This window comes from Colletotrichum jinshuiense, chromosome 10 (genome assembly GCF_051148585.1).
Source record: "Colletotrichum jinshuiense chromosome 10, complete sequence".
Taxonomy (NCBI): Eukaryota; Fungi; Ascomycota; class Sordariomycetes; order Glomerellales; family Glomerellaceae; genus Colletotrichum; species Colletotrichum jinshuiense.
Genome location: NC_139303.1, coordinates 623,421 through 642,131, shown reverse-complemented (window position 1 = coordinate 642,131; position 18,711 = coordinate 623,421). Strand labels below are relative to the sequence as shown.

General features: G+C 46.3%; 2 protein-coding genes across 2 annotated transcripts; one reads left to right on the top strand and one right to left on the bottom strand.

Moving 5' to 3' along the window:
* Positions 1-5,977: 5,977 nt before the first annotated feature.
* Positions 5,978-6,892, top strand: EsH8_X_000165 (uncharacterized protein; the record flags this gene model as incomplete). Its single annotated transcript, XM_083274253.1, has 3 exons — positions 5,978-6,220; positions 6,273-6,821; positions 6,887-6,892. The coding sequence occupies 3 exons, from the start codon at positions 5,978-5,980 to the stop codon at positions 6,890-6,892; spliced, it is 798 nt and encodes a 265-aa protein (XP_083119645.1).
* A 950-nt stretch (positions 6,893-7,842) lies between these two features.
* Positions 7,843-18,697, bottom strand: EsH8_X_000164 (uncharacterized protein; the record flags this gene model as incomplete). The annotated part of the gene is made up of 4 exons (XM_083274252.1): positions 7,843-7,910; positions 7,960-8,251; positions 8,441-16,584; positions 16,675-18,697. The coding sequence occupies 4 exons, from the start codon at positions 18,695-18,697 to the stop codon at positions 7,843-7,845; spliced, it is 10,527 nt and encodes a 3,508-aa protein (XP_083119644.1).
* Between the last annotated feature and the right edge of the window lie 14 nt (positions 18,698-18,711).

Here is an 18,711-nt window from a genome sequence, read left to right as displayed (position 1 = left end):
CATGGCCGAGACCATTAGAGGGGTGAGCGGACCAGTTGTTAGCAATTTTAGCCTCGGCTAGCCCCTGGAATTGTCAAGTGAGTACGGGGTTTAATCGTGGAGACTACAGTTAAGGCGACCATTGGGGGGGGGGGGTAACCCGACCACCCCACTTATTTAGTATGGGAGATGTGGGGCGTAATTGAGATTACCCGACCTTGGATTGAGATTACCCGACCATGGTTGGGTAATCTTAATCGCGTTATGAACTTCAACCTTTTACAGTATAAATCTTAGACCTGAAATCGATTCTAAATTAATTCTTATTACTTTCCAGACTAGTTACAATAGCCTCTACTATATTCCCTCTCCTTTAGGGTGTAACCTTAATCTTTTAAGGTATTACCCTTAGTGATATAGAGATATAAGAAGATATTATGCTATATAAGCATGTTAATATATAGAGATTATATAAAGGAATTATAAGTAACTAATCTCTAATTGATTCTAAATCGATTTTAAACCGATTTAGAATGTTATTAAATACGAAAGCCCTTCTGTATTTATCTTATTAGAACCATCTAAAAGAGGTTACTATACTCTTTATAATAACTGTCTTTTTATATAGACAACTATATTTACTCTAACTATACTTAAGTACCTAGAGATAAGTAATAAGGGCGTCCTATATATAGTAGATATAAGGACTCTTAATAAAGAGTTTATAAAGGTATTATAGGATTTAGTAAGTAATTTAAAGTTAGTTCTAAATCGATTTAAAACTTATTCTAAATCTATACTATTTAGATCTAGTATAATAAGCTCCGCTTTTACCTTAAAAAGATTACAACTTCAGCCTTCCTTTAGAATACTATATATAAACGTATAATATATTTATATATAAGGGGGAAAGCTTGCCCTTACTTTAATTAAGACCTTTCCTGTTGGAACTATATAAAGGTTATAGTAGAAATCGTTATAGAGATTAAAGCTATTTAGTAATCTATCCTACAGCTAAGTCTATAAAAGAAGGCTGTTAGGTAAGTAATTCTAAATCGATTTAGAATTATTTTCTTATTATTTTAATATCTAGCTAGGCTAAAGCTTAATTATCCCGCTTTAAGAAAGGGATTACATATACTAATATATAAGAAGACTATATACTTATTATTAAAGAGTCTGCTTATAGTGTAAGTTACTTAATAAATTGATTTTTAATTACTTTTAAATTAATTTAAAACTAATTACTTTAGTATATCCCTAAAACTACTTAACTATAAGCATACTATATTTATTAGGGTGAAGAAGGTTATAGGAATAAAAGTTATTATATTAGATTTCCTTTAATTAAATTATAGTCTTAATAGAATATTATCTTATTTATCCTTTAAGGAGAAGAGATTTTAGAAGAAGAAGAAGAATACTACTTTTTTGCTTTTAATAAAAGAAAAAGAGTTTGCAGTTAGTAATTAATTCTAAACTGATTCTAAATCGATTTCTAACTACTTCCTTTCTAGACGTCTCCTATAAAACTCAACTACCTCTACTATCTATTTCTTATCTAGTTTAATAGAACTTCTACGTTTTAGTTGATCTTATAGCTATACTAATAATTTTAATTACATCTTATAGTTGCTACTGCTACCCTCCTCCCCTTTTAGTTAAAGCACCTATATATATTATCTATAGGCTCTAAAGGGTGATTTAAAAGATAAATCAACTAAGGATAGGTCTAAGTAAGTAATTTAGAATTAATAAAGAATAAATTTCTAATTAGTTTAGATATATTCCTTTAATTATAAGAACTTTAAGAGTTCTACTAAGAGTTTGGCGGGAAGAGTATTATTAATGTTTATAAAAGCTTTACTAATAAGGACTACCTATAGTCTATTTTATAAAAGCAAGAGGCTATTTCCTTTCCAGTAGGCTGCTTACATCTAGCTGTATAATATAAGTTTTAGTACGCTTAAGTAAGAAAGGATCTTAAAGTAAGGAATTAATTCTAAACTGATTCTAAATCTATTTATAACTAATTTTTCTTTTTAGTATATCTAATACTTTAAGGATGATAGAAAGAACTTCTTATGTATTGCCTTTTATAAGGAATAAGCTAAACTATAGAAAAAAAAGGCATTTTATATATTTAAAGTAGATACTAACTATAAGCACCTTAGGTTAACTTTAGAGGTTAAAGTAATCTAGAGGTATTATAGTACTATATTATTAAAAGGTAATATATTTTAAATTAATTCTAAACTGATTTAAGATATATTCTAAATCCTTTAGTTATCCCTCTTCTTTATATATTTACAAACACTAAATTAATAGAGATATACATTAAGATGTATACTATCGTCTTTAAGATCCTTAAGGCTTAGTATAACTACTCCGTTAAGTGGTAGTATATTTATAGCGAAGGCCTCCTTAGTATAACTGTTAACTAGGATTATAAGAACGTAATTAGTAAGGAATTAATTTAGAATTAATTCTTTACTATTTTAGAATTACTACTAATTTCTAGTTAGGCTTTAGGGACTTCCTATTATTAACCTGTAATCCTTAATTACATCCTTAAGATTAGCATGTTGAATGATGTATATACTTCTATATAGTCTATTTTAAATAAGGGATTAAAGAGTATTATAGCCTTAATAAAGGCCTAGATTCTTTATTTAGCTGTATGCAGGCTTTACTCCTCTATTAGATGGCGGTAGACTACTAGGCATTATATAGAGCTCTAGAAGGTTAGTTTAAATTAATTCTAAATCGATTTTAAACTAATACTAAGAGAATTTAAAAGAACTAAAGCTATTTTATTAGGCTAGGTATAAGGCTTATAAGACTATCTCTTGTAGCCTAAATAAAGCCTATATAAAGATTAAGGCTGAATACTAAGATCTCTTTCGCTTATATATAAATATAGTAGAGGTTCTATATAAAGCCTCTTACTGTTAGAGTAGTTGATATATACTACTTCTAGGTTGTATCTAAAGGTAAGTATTAATTCTAAATTAATACTAAATCGATTTTATACTTATTTCTAATTTAGTTATAATAAATATAACTAATATATTATAAAGCAAGATAAGATATTTATAAGATTAGGTATTCGATTTACCTAGAGAGATATATCACTTACTAGTAGATATAGTGCTTCTATAGTAAGGTTAAGTAAGTTTATAACCTTACCTTTAAATTTAGTAGTAAATTAATTTAGAATTACTTCTAAATGAATTTAGAATTAAAATAAGCTAAAAGATAAGCTTAATAAGAGTAAAAGGATGAAGCCCGTATTAAAAGGCTGCTTTTTAAACGCTTATCTACTGCTTCTAAATCTACCTTTCCAAGCTGTAGCCCTTCTATTATAAGAGAAGAGCGTAATCTTATAGTAGCTTCTTCTTTAGGTGTAATATAGAGATCTAGATCTTATACACCCCGCCGATATTAAAGTAGTCTTTTATATACCTTTATAGAGAATTACTATAACGAGGTAATATATAGCCAGGATAAAGAAGAAGAGTAAAGAGGAAGAGAAATTAAAAGGCAACTACAACTTATAAAGCTTTAAGAGATTAAGATTATAAATACTAAGTGAGAGTATAGGTTAAATTAGGCGTAAGAAAACGGGTTACCTTTATAAATTGTTTTAGAATCTATTTAGAATATATTATAAACTTATTTATAATTAATTTATAGTTTTTAAAAGTATCTATTATTTACACCTTAGTTTATTAATATAGTTTTAAATAAATAGTATAATATATAGGTAAATAACTAAGAAACTTATTTATAATTAAAATTTATATATTAAAATAATATTATTTAGTTAGTATAATTATATTTAATTTAATATTATTTTTTAGAAAGTAGTTTTTTTAATTTACTTATATATAATAAGTTACTATATATAGTTAATAGTAATTAATTAATTATTATATTATAAGCTTTTAAAATACTATTAATATAAATTTAAATTTACCTATATTTGTTTATTTTAAATTTAAATATAAACTAAATTTTAATAATAATTTATATATAAATAAATAATAAATATTTATATTAGTTATATTTTATAATATAAGTTTTTAAAATACTATTAATAAAGTAAAAATATTAAGTAATATTTTCTTTTAATTAGAATTTATAAAATATAATAACAAGTTAATTATATACTTTAAAAGTATTAATAATTAACTTAGAAATTAAAGTTAAAAATTAAAATAAAGTTAAAATTTAGAAAGCGTTTAGAGTATAGAATCGATTTAGAATTAATTTAGGACTTAATATCCTAATTCCTAACTATAGTATCTTAAACGCCGGTTTTTCTTATAGAATTAATTTTAAATTAATTTAGGAATAATTTAGAAGTAATTTACTTATTATCTTCTTTATCCTCATCCTTATCCTCTTTAACCTCCTTAACCTCCTTTTTAGTCTTAGCCTTAGACTCCTTATGCTTGAAATAGGCCTAGGTGTTATACTTATTATTATATATAGCAGGAGGGTAAGCTATTAGATGTTAGATTTAGAATCAATTTAGAATTAATTTAGAATAAATTTATAAACTTATATTATCCAGCCTCCTTATAATAGTCGCACTTAGTAGCGCTACCCTTTATACCTAGTATATAACGTATCTCCTTAGTGTTAGGCTATTTAACGTTAGTTTTAGAATTAATTTAGAATTAGTTTAGAATTACTTATAGCGCTAGGGGTTTTTCCGCCCTTAAAGATAGAGACAGTAAGCTTTACAACTAGCTTCTTCTTCTTAAAGGGAGTAGCCAGCTTGCTAGTTTAGGTATAACCCTAGCGGATTTAGAGGAGGCGTTTAAAGAAAACTAGAAAGAGATTTAGAATTAGTTTAGAATCAATTTAGAACTAATTATAAACTTACGCCCAGCTTAAACGTTATTATTAATAGAATTAGCGCCGGACTTTTTACCTTTAATAGTAATTAGGATGCTGTTAACCTTATAACGTATAATGTAGTTGCAGTTGTTAGACTTTAAGGAGAATTAGATATCTTATTCCAGTTAGAATTAATTTAGAATTAATTTAAAACCGATTATTAAAACTTATATTAGTATAAAGACTTTTTCTACTAATAGGGAACTAGTAGTAGACCTCTCTAGCGGTAATAATAATCTAACCTCTCTAAAAAAAGGTAGATAAGTTAGAATTAATTTAGAATTAGTTTAAAATTAATTTAGAATCAGAAATATACCTTATTAAACTAGTAGGGGGGTAAGTTAGGCAGGCGGTAGTGTTTACCGTCCTCCTTAAGAATGCCCTTATAGTATATAGTATAATAAGGCTGCTTAATAATTAGAATCAGTTTGGAATCAATTTAAAACTAATTACTACTTACAGAAGTCTTATATAAGGTAGGTATAATTGCTGTTAGTGGTGTTGCTATACGAATTAATTTGGAATTAATTTAAAAACGCTTTTAGAAGGCTAAAAGCGGACGCGTTATAAATAGGATAGGGAAGTAAAGGAAATCGAATTAGGCGTAGCAATTAAATTGATTTAGTGTAGTCGGGTTAACCTACCTAAAAAAATTACAGCTAATTAATTTCGCTTATCTAAGTTTGCCCTCATGGTCGGGTTGACCCACCTATTTTCATAAAAATCAGTGGGGTGGTCGGGTTACCCCCCCCCCCCAATGGTCGCCTTAACTACAACCTCCAATCGTGGGCGGCGTCGCCTGATTAGTTGTGTTGTCCATTGTGTTTGTTACTGCCAAATGCGCTTGCTTATGCATGTTTTAGTTGCGGACACGTCATTGGCCTCGGCCCTTTGTGTTCATGTATTGTCCACCGCTCTGCGTTGGCCTGCAGTCGGGATTGAGACATCAATTAGACACGGCCCACCGGGAGGGATGGCCGTGCGTTTGCATGCTGATACAGCAAACTACAAAAGCAGACGGTTCGGTCATGTTGATTACGGCATTTGAAGATGCCCTTTCCCGCCCTTTTGCTTGCACCTACGTTTCGTTATGTCCTCGAACAGGCCTGGGACAGGGCTCATTGTCGAGAAGAATGATCTCCGACTCACTGTCAGTCACCTGAGTCAGGCATGCCTCCTCAAAGGCAAGCCTATAGTTGATAGTATAGAGCGGTGGTGCCTCGGGCATAACCGATCCGGAGACGGTATCACACCCACGCTGGCCGTGCTATATTTCGATACTGGTAGCGATGCCCGAGATTACCTGAAGCTCAAAGCCGAGGTGGCGGCCAAGGTACAGCCCCGTACTATAATCCCCATGCATTCCATAGCTAATCGGGTTGTAGGCCGGAATCGGCTATACCTCGCACAAGCTCCGGCCAAACGCATCGATCGACGAGGTCCTCGGCAAAATTGACCAACTCAACAAAGACGATCGCACTCACGGCATTCTGGTCCAGCGACCCATACCGAAGCACCTTTCCCAGTGCCAAGTGATGTACAGCATAACCAGACAGAAGCACGTGGAGGAGTACGCAGGAGGAAACGCCAGCAACATTGCGCTCGATGCGGTGAAGCGCCTGCTTGCCGCATACCACAAGGTCTGGATGCTCGACCTCGACATTGTCATTCTCGGGGGAACCAACATCATTACGCCGGGGTTTAAGGCAGAGTTGAAGCGCCGCTTCCAGTTCGTCGAGATGCTGCCGAAATGGGAGGGAACGATGATCGACCGCAAGCGCCAGACTATTGTCATGACGGAACTTAACAGGGGTGGAGTCATCAAGCCGTCTATGCTGGGTCCTGGTGTCAAGTTGGTCATCGACTTGGGTTTCGACGTGGACACTAAAACTGGCGACCTGGACCCCGAGGTGTATGAAATGAACAGCTTAATGGTGGTTCCCACCCCGGGAGGCGCGTTGCCTATTATCTTATGGCTTATGATGGAACGCACGATTAGGGCTAATTGCAAAGCCTCTGTCTCTTCTGTACCCGGCAAGAATGCGCCGTTAGGTAGTAGATTGGTGTTGAATCAGTATGTAAGCTACATTGGCCTCATTATATTACTTGTATGTGTGTCTATGTACGTTTATAGACATATTGTACTTTGTGCGGTTGAATAGAGACAGGTTCTTGATTTCTTGTCCGTCTTTCAGCATTGTGGACCGTGTAGATCAACGTAAGATATAATAGGCATATATGCATTGAAGATCATATATATTACGTGTGAAGATAGACATTGCCCCTTCTACAGCCTACGGGGGTATATTTAGTGAGGAGACCAGGATGAGGGTATTCATTGTAGTCTGTCACCGGGCCGGCGATGTTCTATGTTCTCTCTGGGTCATCAACTTCCGCCCAAAAATACAAAAATTACCTAGGTCCACTAAATAGTTATATACGAAGGTGTCACAAAAACGACGCCGTTAATTGCGGGCAGCAATTAACGCCTTATATCTCTCGTGACACACCCCCCAGATTCTCATTGCTCCTCGCAGCACATGCGGATCCGACATACTTAAATCAACCTTCTAATTGGGTACATCTCGCCAAAGTCTAGGTGATGCAGACCGCCTCATGCGGGGATCGAATGCTGGGCTCTATGGATGTCTTAGACAAAGGGATAATGCTGCACTTAACCACTCTGGCACAGTAGCGGGCAAGCTGGGCTCATAACTGTCACAAAAACGACGCCGTTAATTGCGGGCAGCAATTAACGCCTTATATCTCTCGTGACAGAAGGGAACAAGTAAGACATACCGGGCCTGGTAGATGTAGCATATTCATGTACAGGGGCAAGGTTCAGGTAGGTGGGCTTTGTGTCTGTTTAACCCTGGTTGACAACTCAAGATGGCGCTGACTCAATAAATATAAGCCAAAAGGAAGCATTCAACTAATTAAATACGCAAATTAAGGCTATTCGTCATTATGAGCACTCGTCGCAGCACCCAGCAGCAACACTTGCACAAGCTTCCCGATCGCGACTGCCATAACTACACAGAAGCCACGCACCACACACCCCTTTCAACTCACACGGCAGTGTAAAGGTGCCCACTGCGTCTTCAACAGTTCCTCGTCGGCCTCGCGCATCAAACTTTGCGTTGTCTAGCACAATAGGCTGCTTCAAAACCAGCGTGCCCTTCAGCATGCCTCCTTCGACGCGCACAAGAGGGATGTCTTCCGTGTCAACACATCCCGCTTCCCCGGGCCGGTGCGGCGGCACGAAATGGATACTTGTCGTGGCTAGATTGCAAGTCTCCTTGGTGTCGAGGAGAAGATGCAGTGACGTGACGACGATGCCGCGGCGACCATTGAGAAAAGGAAACTTGTGCCGCGTTAGAGCGAGGGTGAACTGTCGCCCATGACGCGTCGACTTTTTCTTCCGCCTTTCTTGTGAATGCAGCTGCTTATGCCGATGCAGATGATGGTCATAGTGGTCCTCTCCTACCCCGTCACCACGACAACCGCAATCATCTTCATCGGCATCCCTCTCTTTGCAGCCCTCGCACCCTACACGATCGTCCCGCAACACATTCCAAACCTCTGGCATCTCATGCCTGATGTCCAAAAACCGCCACCCATCACCGGGAACATGAGCTTGGGCGAGGATGTTACTCTCCTTTGCAAACTCTGGCCCGCCCTCACGCGCCGTGAAGTTGATGTGCATCACCACGTCGCTCAGGCTGTCAAAGTCAAATTGATTGTTGTCGGGCGGCAGCTCGATGCGCCACCGTGACACGGCGCCCGTGTACTCGAACGGCAGATACCGCGGGTCGCTGAAGCTGAGCTCGAAGAGACCCGCGTCGTTCTGGCCGGCTGACGTGGCGATGGCCTCTGTGCCGGCATAGCGGCGCCAAACATTGGGGTCGCTGGGGCATGGACTTCTCCACTGACCACCATCTTTCGCCTTGTTATTATTCATCTTAGGCGAGCAGCAGCCGCACTTATCCCTAGTCTCTCTGGCGGGACGGAACCGGATGGTGCTGCTCAGCTGCTGCAGCTTACAATGAACCCCCGTGTACGGCCCCGCTACGCACGGAACCGTCAGCGACACGGATCGGATGCGCCGCATGAAGTGGCCCGGGTAGTCGAGGTCGAACAACCACTCGGGCAGGTCCACCTCGCAAGAGCCCGTCGCTTTCAACAGGACAAACGCTGCTGGGAAATGCAGTCGTAGTGACACGTGCTTCTGTAGCTCATACTCGCGGCAGTGTCGGTTCATGTGCGCCCGCTCCATCGCGTATAGCGCCAGCTCAAGCTTTTCGCCAGCCAAAAGGCCGGAGTGTAGGCTGTCCCACGACTCGGCCTCGCTCGGGATGAACGTGTTGAGAGTGTCGTCGCCGAGCTCGAAGCGAAGAGCCTGCTGCGCCTCCCGTGCTGAGCGCAGAGCAACCTCGTAACACTGTCGGTACAGGGCGGCGTTCTCCTGTTGCAGGTATAGATACAACGCGTAGCGCGAGGTCTTGTCTCGGGCAAAGTCCTGCACCTCGGCGGCGTGCTCGATGCGGCGCTGGGCGTTGTTCAGCTCCCGCAGGGCGGTATCCAGACGCCGGCGTGCTGCCAGCCTCTGCCGCTTTATCTGGGTGATCTCAATGGTCGTGATGTCGGCGGTGTGCTGCCACTCATCCTCGCGGCGGTCCCAGCCAGCCTGCGTAAGCGACAGCCCCGCACCCGTCGCCGAGATGTCGGCCACGGTGTTGAGAATGCGGGCTGCTGCCGCAAACCCTGTCCCCAGCTTCACGCCCATGGGCATCTGCTGGAACTGCAGGGGCGTGCCGTAGACGCCCGCCATGCCCATCCACATATCAGGCACCGACGCCATGCCCTGTCCCACGCCGTCGACAACCGTGGCGCTCGTGCGGCTTGCCGTCGACGCCCCGGTCGTAAACACGTGCGCGTTCTCGCCCGTGTTGAGCCCGCTCTGCAGCAGCTTCTGGTAGTGCTGTAGTCGCGTCAGCGCGTGCGCCATCTGCCTGTCCAAAACCTGCACATCCCAGTCGGCCGCCCGGTAGGCGTTTTTGGCGACGTCGAGCCCGAGCTCCGTCATCTGCCGCTCCTGCGAGAGCCGGAGGGACGAGAGCGCTTCGGCGTCGGCCTTTTCCATGGCCGAAAGCATCGACCCAGCCGTCGCCTTGGCCAGAGCCGCCCAGGACTGTGCCTTGGGAAGAACGAAGCTGAAGCGGTAAGGGTGGCAGCACGAGAAGCAGCATAGAGCGCCACACGCCCCTATTTCATCAGTGACATTGTGTCTTGTTGGTATAACGTCAAACCGTTGATGAGACCCAAATTGTGCTGCATCGAGTCCGACGGCGCCGTTACTGAGCCGTCCCTTGTTGAGGGTGGCTCGCAATGATGACATTCTGTCTGCAACGCCGGCGTATAGTTCCACCAGTCTCGGGTTGAGCGGTGCGGCATATGGATGGAACGAGGCAACTGTCATTCTCCCATCCGTATTGTCGCTGGCGTTGACTTGGATGGGGGCCGGGCCTAGAACGCTTTCAATGACCCTGAGTAGAGTACTGGCTCGCTGCGAGGTCTCAAGAGAGTTGCGCGCGCACAGGGCATCGGCCCATTCCAGTAGAGTCTCCAGATATTCCAACACTGCTGCCCGGCCCCGCGCTTTTCCTGCCTTGACAGGTGACGAAGGGCAGCAAGGCAGGTCTAGTTGGCTATGCCCCTCACTGTCCCTCACGGGACCGTCAGCAGCAGCCTCCCGGGCACCAATAAGCCTAAAAGAGAGACTGAATAAATTCAAGTCGCTGTCTGAGAAACCTGTGTGCTTTTCTTCCTCGTCCCCAACGTCGGATAGAGCAAGCGCCTGTTCCCTTAACCGGCACTGCATCCAGGTATTATCCCTGCCTAAAGGGTCATACGCAAGTCGTAACCAGTTCGTTGCCTCTTCGTACTGACAATCAGCACGAAGGGATGTCGCCACTACCAATGAGGTCCCAAACGTCCCAATGGGAGCAAGTGGCGCACCCGGCGGCAGATACAAGAAGTACGGAAATGCCGCGAGGGATGTAGACAGCACTGCCGGCAGTGGTAGCGCCGGCGGGTCGGTACTCGTCACGGCCTCGGGTATAACCGTTGCCGCGTCTGTGGCGATATCGTACCTAAACCCCCTGCCGCCGCCATTCACGACATTGAGGAAAAGCGAGTCAAAGTGTCTCCCAGCAAGATCGAGATACACGTCCCCCACCTCGTTCTCTGTCAGGGGAATTCCCTCAGTCGAGCGGCGCGGATCCAGTAGCTGGCCTTGGTGCACGCGGGTCCATCGCAGAAAGACCTGTGGTTGGGCTTTCCAGGCCAGCATCTTCGGCGTAGGTGAGTCCCAGTCCGAGGTTGGGTCGGCGTCACGCGTGCGTGGGTCAATCTGAGGACCGAGTGAGTCAAGGGGTGGATTTGTGCTGCTGGGCATGTTGGCGTGTAGGTCGGCGTTCTGGGGCGCGGGTGCATCAGCTGGGTCAAAACGTCGCGCGTCTTCCAGCCAGAAGTAGTACTCATCCATACCACGGGGGTGAGATCGACTGCAGTCACAGCAGTACGATGGAGACGAAGACGAGGGCTGGTAGGGGATGCCGGTCGAAACACCGGATGCAGCTACGCGAATGAAGCGGGTGCCGAGACGGACGGCGGCTTGGATCCAGATAGGAATTGCGGAGAGCGACTCGGCTCCAGGCAGGACAATGCGGGCAATATCCTTGATGTCAGGGCTGTCTACATGGTTAGACGCATGCACCGTGTCGTGATGCTGACCGTTGTTGTTCTGCCCGCTTCTCAAAGTATTGTCCGGATTTTTGATCGCCGCCAAGCTAGACGCCTTTGCGAGCCACGTTGGCCTTGCACTATCATTCGGAGTACCGAGAATATGGAGCCCCTCGTCCAGAGCCCGAGATGAGTCGTGTACAGCGAGGGCGAAGGATTGGGTGGCTGGTATGCCGTGCTTTCCAGGTGCTGCTGGAAGCTGGGGTTGCTGCCAGAACTGGCTGCGGACTGGTGCCGACACTGTCGAAACGTCGCCCTTCAGGAATTTCTTGAGAGACTGGAGACTTTCACTCTGAGACTGCTTGTTGACCTCTTCCCAGTGGATCCAGTTCTCGAAGTAATACCTCCGTCGTTGCGCCGCCTGCCACTTGTCGAACGACGAAAGCTCACATGCCCACTGCTCTAGGGCCTTTTGGCTTGGTTGGAACGTGTTTCCTTCGAGGCCGAGAACGAGGCGCTGCATGAACCGTTGTACTGCAGCAATGGCATCATCTACTCGCGTGATTGTTTCATCGATACCAGCTTCGACATCCAGCAGCAACCGGTTTGTGAGCTCCGACTTGGTATATCCTTTGTAGTCGAGATAAGCAAGCAGCGCATTTCGCGCTCGGGTTCGGAGGTGATTGTTCAGTTCTACGACCAGACTCAGACGTGGAGGTGCGTCGCTCTCAGCGAGGCCGCTGCGCTGGACGAATCGAGTGAGATTGGCATTGCCTGAGGTTCCGTCCACGCCCAAGTTGCCGTCCGGACTCGATACCCAGAGCGCAGGGCGGGTGTAAGTAAGCTCCGCTATCGTCGCGTAGAAGCACTTTCGTAGACGGTCAAAGTACCGGCCCGCCATCCAGACCCTGGTCGTCCATCGTTCATCTGTGAGGACGGACAGGTTCTCCGTGTCTGATATCTTCCATAAGTCGCCTCCCGCCTCGAAGTACTCAAGCACCTGGTTCGAGAGTGCAATATCGATGCCGAAGTACCTGACAAGATGGGTCACGGGCTGTGGAGAATCTGCGTTGGCGTGGTAGAACAACTGCCAAACGGGTGGCTCGCACACACCCCGCACCCACTTCCTCAGTTGCGTGTAGTCGAATATTCTCTCGAACCAGTCAAACAGGGCGGCCTGACGCTTCCAGCTTGGAGCCGCCCTCTGGTCCGCGTCCCCGTCAGGCGGAAAGTAAGCATCGTTGACGGGCAGGAGGTTAAAGTCGAGGTCGGCTCTGTGAGTATTAAACCTGTTCTTGTCATCCAAGTAATACGATAAGCCCTGGAACTTTTCAGGATGACTGAGGAGGTAGCCTAGCTCACTCTCCCACTCGCAGCTGCTCCTACAAGCCGAGAGACAGAATCGCTGTGCGAACAAGATTGCCTTGAAAGCCCTCTGATATGTGCGTCGGATGTCACGGAGGGTGGAGATGTATCTCCCTCTGATGCCAATCTGCGGCTGATGTGGTGCCATTATCGACTCATGATCAACTCCCGAAGTAAAGGGCCCATTTTTTAGTTTGATATATAGGGATTTCATGGGTACCTCAATCAGACAGTCGTCGGTGTCCGGCCCTGTGTACTTGAGAACGAAGCCCGTGTGGAACCTCCGTAGATCATCTGTGTCATCAAAATCTGGCTCGGGCTGCCGGAAAACGATGTTGATGTCGTAAACGCCGCGACGGAGAGAGACGGGCTTAGAATATCTGTTTGGCACAATCTTGCCGTTGCTGTTGTTACTGCTGTTATCATCTTCATCATCCATCCCTTGATTAAGGAGAGCCCAAGTCTTTTGCCCTCGTTGAACGGAAACGGACCACCTCTTGAGCTTCTCGCAGTGGCACGCCCCTTCGTCGCCTCCGTGCATGGGACATCTCATTGCAAAGTGGTAGTTCCCGTCACACTCGATGAGAAGAACGCCCACCCAGGTGGCAATAAATGGCTCCGCCCCCGAGAGAATGTTTCCAGATGACTGGTTGAGCCCAAATCCGTTCTTGAACGACGCGAACCGACTCTGGTTCTCATCTAGCACCATTGACAAACTCGGTATTAAAGTGACCAGCGGCGAGTTCCAAAAGTTGTTCGCCGCACCCCATCCACTCATTCCACCCCTGGTCTCAGTCCACCGAAAGCCGGTATTATCACCGCGGTACCTTCCCAGCAGCCCTGTGCCAGTCAGACCCAAGAGGGCCGCAAACGCACCTCCTGTCAACCCGGGATCAAAATCGAATTGCTGAGGACGAGGACCCGAGTCGTCGGGGTTTTCCCACGGACTATGTGCGCGGTTCTCGTCAGCAATGAGTCGTAAGAGTATCGTCCACGCCACTTTCATCCCGGCACAGGTACTGCCTGTTTTCCAACAGTGGCACTCGGAACCACTATCAATATTTGAAACAGTCGCCGATACCGCATCATTGAGGTGGTGCGCAATGATCCGACACCGCCGCACAAATACCGCGAACTCGCGTTGGAAGAACCGGAACCGCATCCGCTCGCTGGGCTCTTGGGTCATGTAGTCCGCGGCCCGGTCCACGTTGGAAAATATGAGACCGAAAGGCGCTAGCGTGGCTCTTGGAAGTTGATACAGTATTCGTACCGCCGTGGCCTCGGCGCGGTTGAGTTGACGGAGGTCGCGTAAGGCACCGAGGACGTCCTCGTTGCGGAGGGGGAGTTGGATCCACAGGACCCCCCGTTCCTGGTCTTTGTCCTTGTTGTTGTCGTTCATGTCATCGTCGTGGGAGGCGTACTCGTCAAAATGGAAGGGTGAGCAATTACCAGCTTGCTGCTGCCACATCTGTGGTGAGGTTTGGGAACGGGGAAGTGGAGTGGTGAAGCGTCTGTCATGAGGTCGCACGTGGGCTGCATGGCCGTGAGCTTCCATCATCTCGGGGAAGAAGTGTGTCGCAAAGTATCGCAATGCGTCGTTGTCATGGGAGGAGGGGGTGTATCCCATCTCGTGGAGAGTCGCCTCGATCCGGGACCATGTCCACTTGGAAGCTTCGTCATCGTCAATGTCACCGTCGCCTTCGTCACAATTTTGTATTTGAAGCAATTTTCGACGCAGTGACCAAAGGCCAAATTTTGTATCGTCTTCGGGGACATTCAGCGGATCGTCAAGGGACTCGTCCTCTTCCGTAAACGGATAGGGGTCGTCGCCACGAACATGGTTCCGCGTTGTAAACATGAACATGATTTCTCCGGTAGTGAGATTCGAAGCGTAAATCTTGGAAAGTACCTCAATAAACCGAATTGTGCAAGTGGGCTTTGAATTCCAAGCGAATGTAGTCCCATCGAACCCGGCGAGACTCGCCAAGTCGTCCAGATTAGCCGCGATAATCTTCCTCCATGACGCCGGTCGTTTGGAGCAGTGGAACGTCGCAATGCTATGACGTTCCACGCCATTTAACAGAGCTTGGATAGCCCACCTGTAGCGACGCGTGTTGTTTCCTGTACCGGACCACAGTGCGAGGAGTTCAGTTCGTTCGTCACCCGGTTCAGATGCGAAGAGGCTGCTTGTGCCTCCTGGTTCCGTCCATGTCAGATTCCATGTCTCCTTTAGCATCAAGAGGGCAGAAAGTTGTACCAGGAAGTCCTTGTTGACATTAGACTCGGTGAAGAGCTGCAAAACAACACAAATATCGGCGAGGACTTTCATGGACACCACTTCCTGGTCGCGACCACAACGCCCTTTCAGCCGCCGCCATAGCCGGACGAATATGGCGAGTTTGATCAAACCTCCTAGGGCCACCTCCTTGGAACCAATATTTATTCGCACCGTCTCTGCGCAGCACGTCAGACACTCTGGGAACTCATCCGCTGGTGGGTACGTGTCTGGCTTAAACTTGACGATGCCGCTAGCGTGGAGATCGAGAAACTCGCAGTAAGAGATGCCCGTTGCTTCCATAAATTGGGAAACCTGGAGTAATCCGCTTGCCCCTGTACTCGCTTGTATAAACACCATTTCTCGGTTGCGGATGCCGAGAAGCTGCAGGGCCTGAGAACTAGACATCTTACCACTGAAGATCTTCGTTGCCTCCTCGAGTGAGATGCACAAGTATTCGATGGCTATGTCATGACGCACTGGGAGACGCCAGATAGCCTTTTCAAACCCATCCGGCTCCCTCGCGGCGTCTTGGGGAAGCTCGGTGATGTCCTTTTGGAAGGTTCTCATAGACTCAAACCGAGAAGTCCCCAACGCCTTGAGGTATGTCCGGTTGACATCAAGGCTTTGGGAATAGGGCAAACTTGGTCTGCCAATCTCAGACTTAAGGCGGTCATAGATGATTGGGCTGGGGAGTGGGTAGTGCGGCGTCGAGTGTTGCGGGAGAGCTCGTAGCAGATCGACTTGTGTCAGAGGCTTGGCTGTCCGGAGTGTGTCGGCGCCAGAGACGTCCAACTCCACCAGTCCCTCGTCTAGGGTGTTGTATATGGGACCCTCGTAAGCTTCCTGTTCAAGGCCCATGCCAAACGCCTCGAGATTCTCATTCACGATATCAATGACAGGCAGAGGTAGGTCCAGATTTGCGCTTGTGACGAGGAGCTGGCCAATGTCGCCACGCCTTGCTACAATTACGTCGCGTAATGTAGCTTCGTTATCTGAAAGAGCCAACAAGTCGTAGAGGTATTGAACTGGTCCGAGCGGGGAGAGGTGGCATGGTGGCATACAGTTCACCAGGTTCCCGGCATTGACCGGGCGGAATGGCACGCCTGGTATCGGCCCGTCATCAGAGTTGCCATCCCACGGTAGGTTTTCGGCGAGTGTGTAGATATCTCCGGCGCTCCGGAATGCCACTGTTCCGATGAGTGCATCCGGGAAGGAATCTGCAGGAATATCGAGGATCTTGGCCGCTGTGGTCAGCCCCCTGGCATGGAGCGCCTCCATGTAGGAAAAGCGAAGTTTTGAGTCCACGTTAGCTATTCCGCGTTAGAATATCATTTATAGTCAATACTTAAAACACAAGAGTTCCAAATTCAAAGAAACGGGAGGGAATCAAGGTTTTGTACCTCCCAGGTTTGTAAGTTGATAGAGAGTCCATAGCTCCCTCACGGCGTCTGCGACAAAGTCTGCAACGTTCTTGTCTCCGCTGAATATTCCCAGAGCAGCATCATACGCAGCCTGCCTCTCCGAATCGCCAAACGGGCCTGATAGAGAGAATGATGAAAATGAAGCAAAGAACTGTACCAGGACATCCCTGTCAAACCCCCAGTCTAGAAACGGGATGTCTGAAGCCGTGTGGGTCTCTCCCTGCTGAGCCGACGCAGCGATGAAGAGGATCTTGGCGATGTCCATGACAAAACTGTGAACCCTTGCAGCAAGGTCTCCCAGCAAATATTTGCTAGGCAAAATGTCGGGAGTCTGATGGGCTTGGAAGAAGACCAGCCAGCCATCTTCCGTAACCTTGACTATGTCGTCAATGCTTGTCACTGACGTGTTTGAAGGCGTCCTCAGATCAGCCATTATCGTGGAGATCAAAAGTTCTTGGTTTGGCGCGATAATCTCCAAGATAACACTAAGGTACTGTTTGGTGGCAAACTGCGGCGTCCAAAAGTCGACGAGCATACTCTCGTCCGTTCCCGGGTAGGAGAGCCATGCAACAACGAAGCTTTGCACGTCTGCGTTTCTCGCAGGCTGGACCAGCGTATCTGGTGAAGCCGGGACAAACGGCTGCAGTGCTGCAATTCTGCGGATAGCCTGGAAGTGGTTGATAGGCACGGCGCCGCTCGTCGTTAATGTCGTCGTCGCAACAACGATGCCGTTAGCATCCACGGGGCCAAGAACGCCGGCGTCGATAGCCTGTGTCATGAAACCCTGCAGTGCTTCCGCGGGAATGGTCAAGAGAACCTGAATGCGGCTCTTGAAGTCCTGGTTCAGGGCGTATGAAGTTGTCAGAGCATAGAAGAATGGCGCTGGAACAATGAAGGCTGGGTCTAGCGACACAGGGTCTGTCCCAGGTGGATCTATTCTGCCAGAGAGAGTGATTTTGGGAGTGGCGGTAGACGAGGTGTGTGATGCCGTGGGCTTGATTGGTACCTCTAACACAGCTCTTTTGCCTTCTCTAACGGTAAAAAGCTCGGCTTGTACGGCGGTCACCAAGCTGAAAACGTAATTGGCAAGTTGAAGCGAGTCGGAGTCCCGGAGAGCATGATAAGAAGTTCTCTCGCCGTCGAACTTTTGCCTCATTCGGTCCACTTCGTCGGAAACCCCAGAACCCCCGTCAGTGTAGAGGTCCTCAAAAATTGGAATGCCGATAGGGGTAGCGAGACTCGAGGTTGGGAGTGGCGCCTTGGGTGGCGGATCAATAATGCGGTTATAGATCAACTCTGAGGCGATCTGCTGAGATTGAGCTGCAGTGAGAAACTTAGTCATTCCCTCTATTGAAGGTGCTCCAATCGTTCTATCCTTGTCCAAAACGTTGTTGATGGCAACCCGAAGGACGTCAAAGTTGGGCGGACGTCCATCTCGGCTAAGGGTGATGACACTCGTGCCGTTTGGCAAGGCAATGCTGGGCACTTGAACAGTGAGATATATGTCTGTCGGAGCCTGTATGTACGTGAACTGGGCGGTGGAAAGATCTTCTGTGACAGCCTGGATATTGAAATCGATGGAAGATTCAGCAACTATGGCGGTTGGACTTCCACCGCCCTGCTGTGTCAACTTGAGACTGACGTCAAATGACGTCGGCGTCGGATATTCAAGTGTGTTGCCGATTTGAGCATTGTCAACCACGATAATAGCTGTGGCCACAGATAGTGGGGTGAGAAATGATGACCTGAGATGCTGGATAATGCTGTTGTCGAATCGCCACGGGTTGTTACGGACGACCAGCGGAGGGAGTACGGCGGGGTTTTGGGTGAGATCAGGCAAACCGATCAAGCCGGAAGCTGTTCCCAGCGTTCTATCGGCGCCTGGCCGAACACTTTTATCATATGCAGTAATGGTGATGTTCTGAAGCGCTGCACGAAAAGCGGCTGGTGTCACAGGATTGCTTGGAATGATCCTGACGAGTATGTATGTGGGCTTCGACATCGTGATTACTCGTG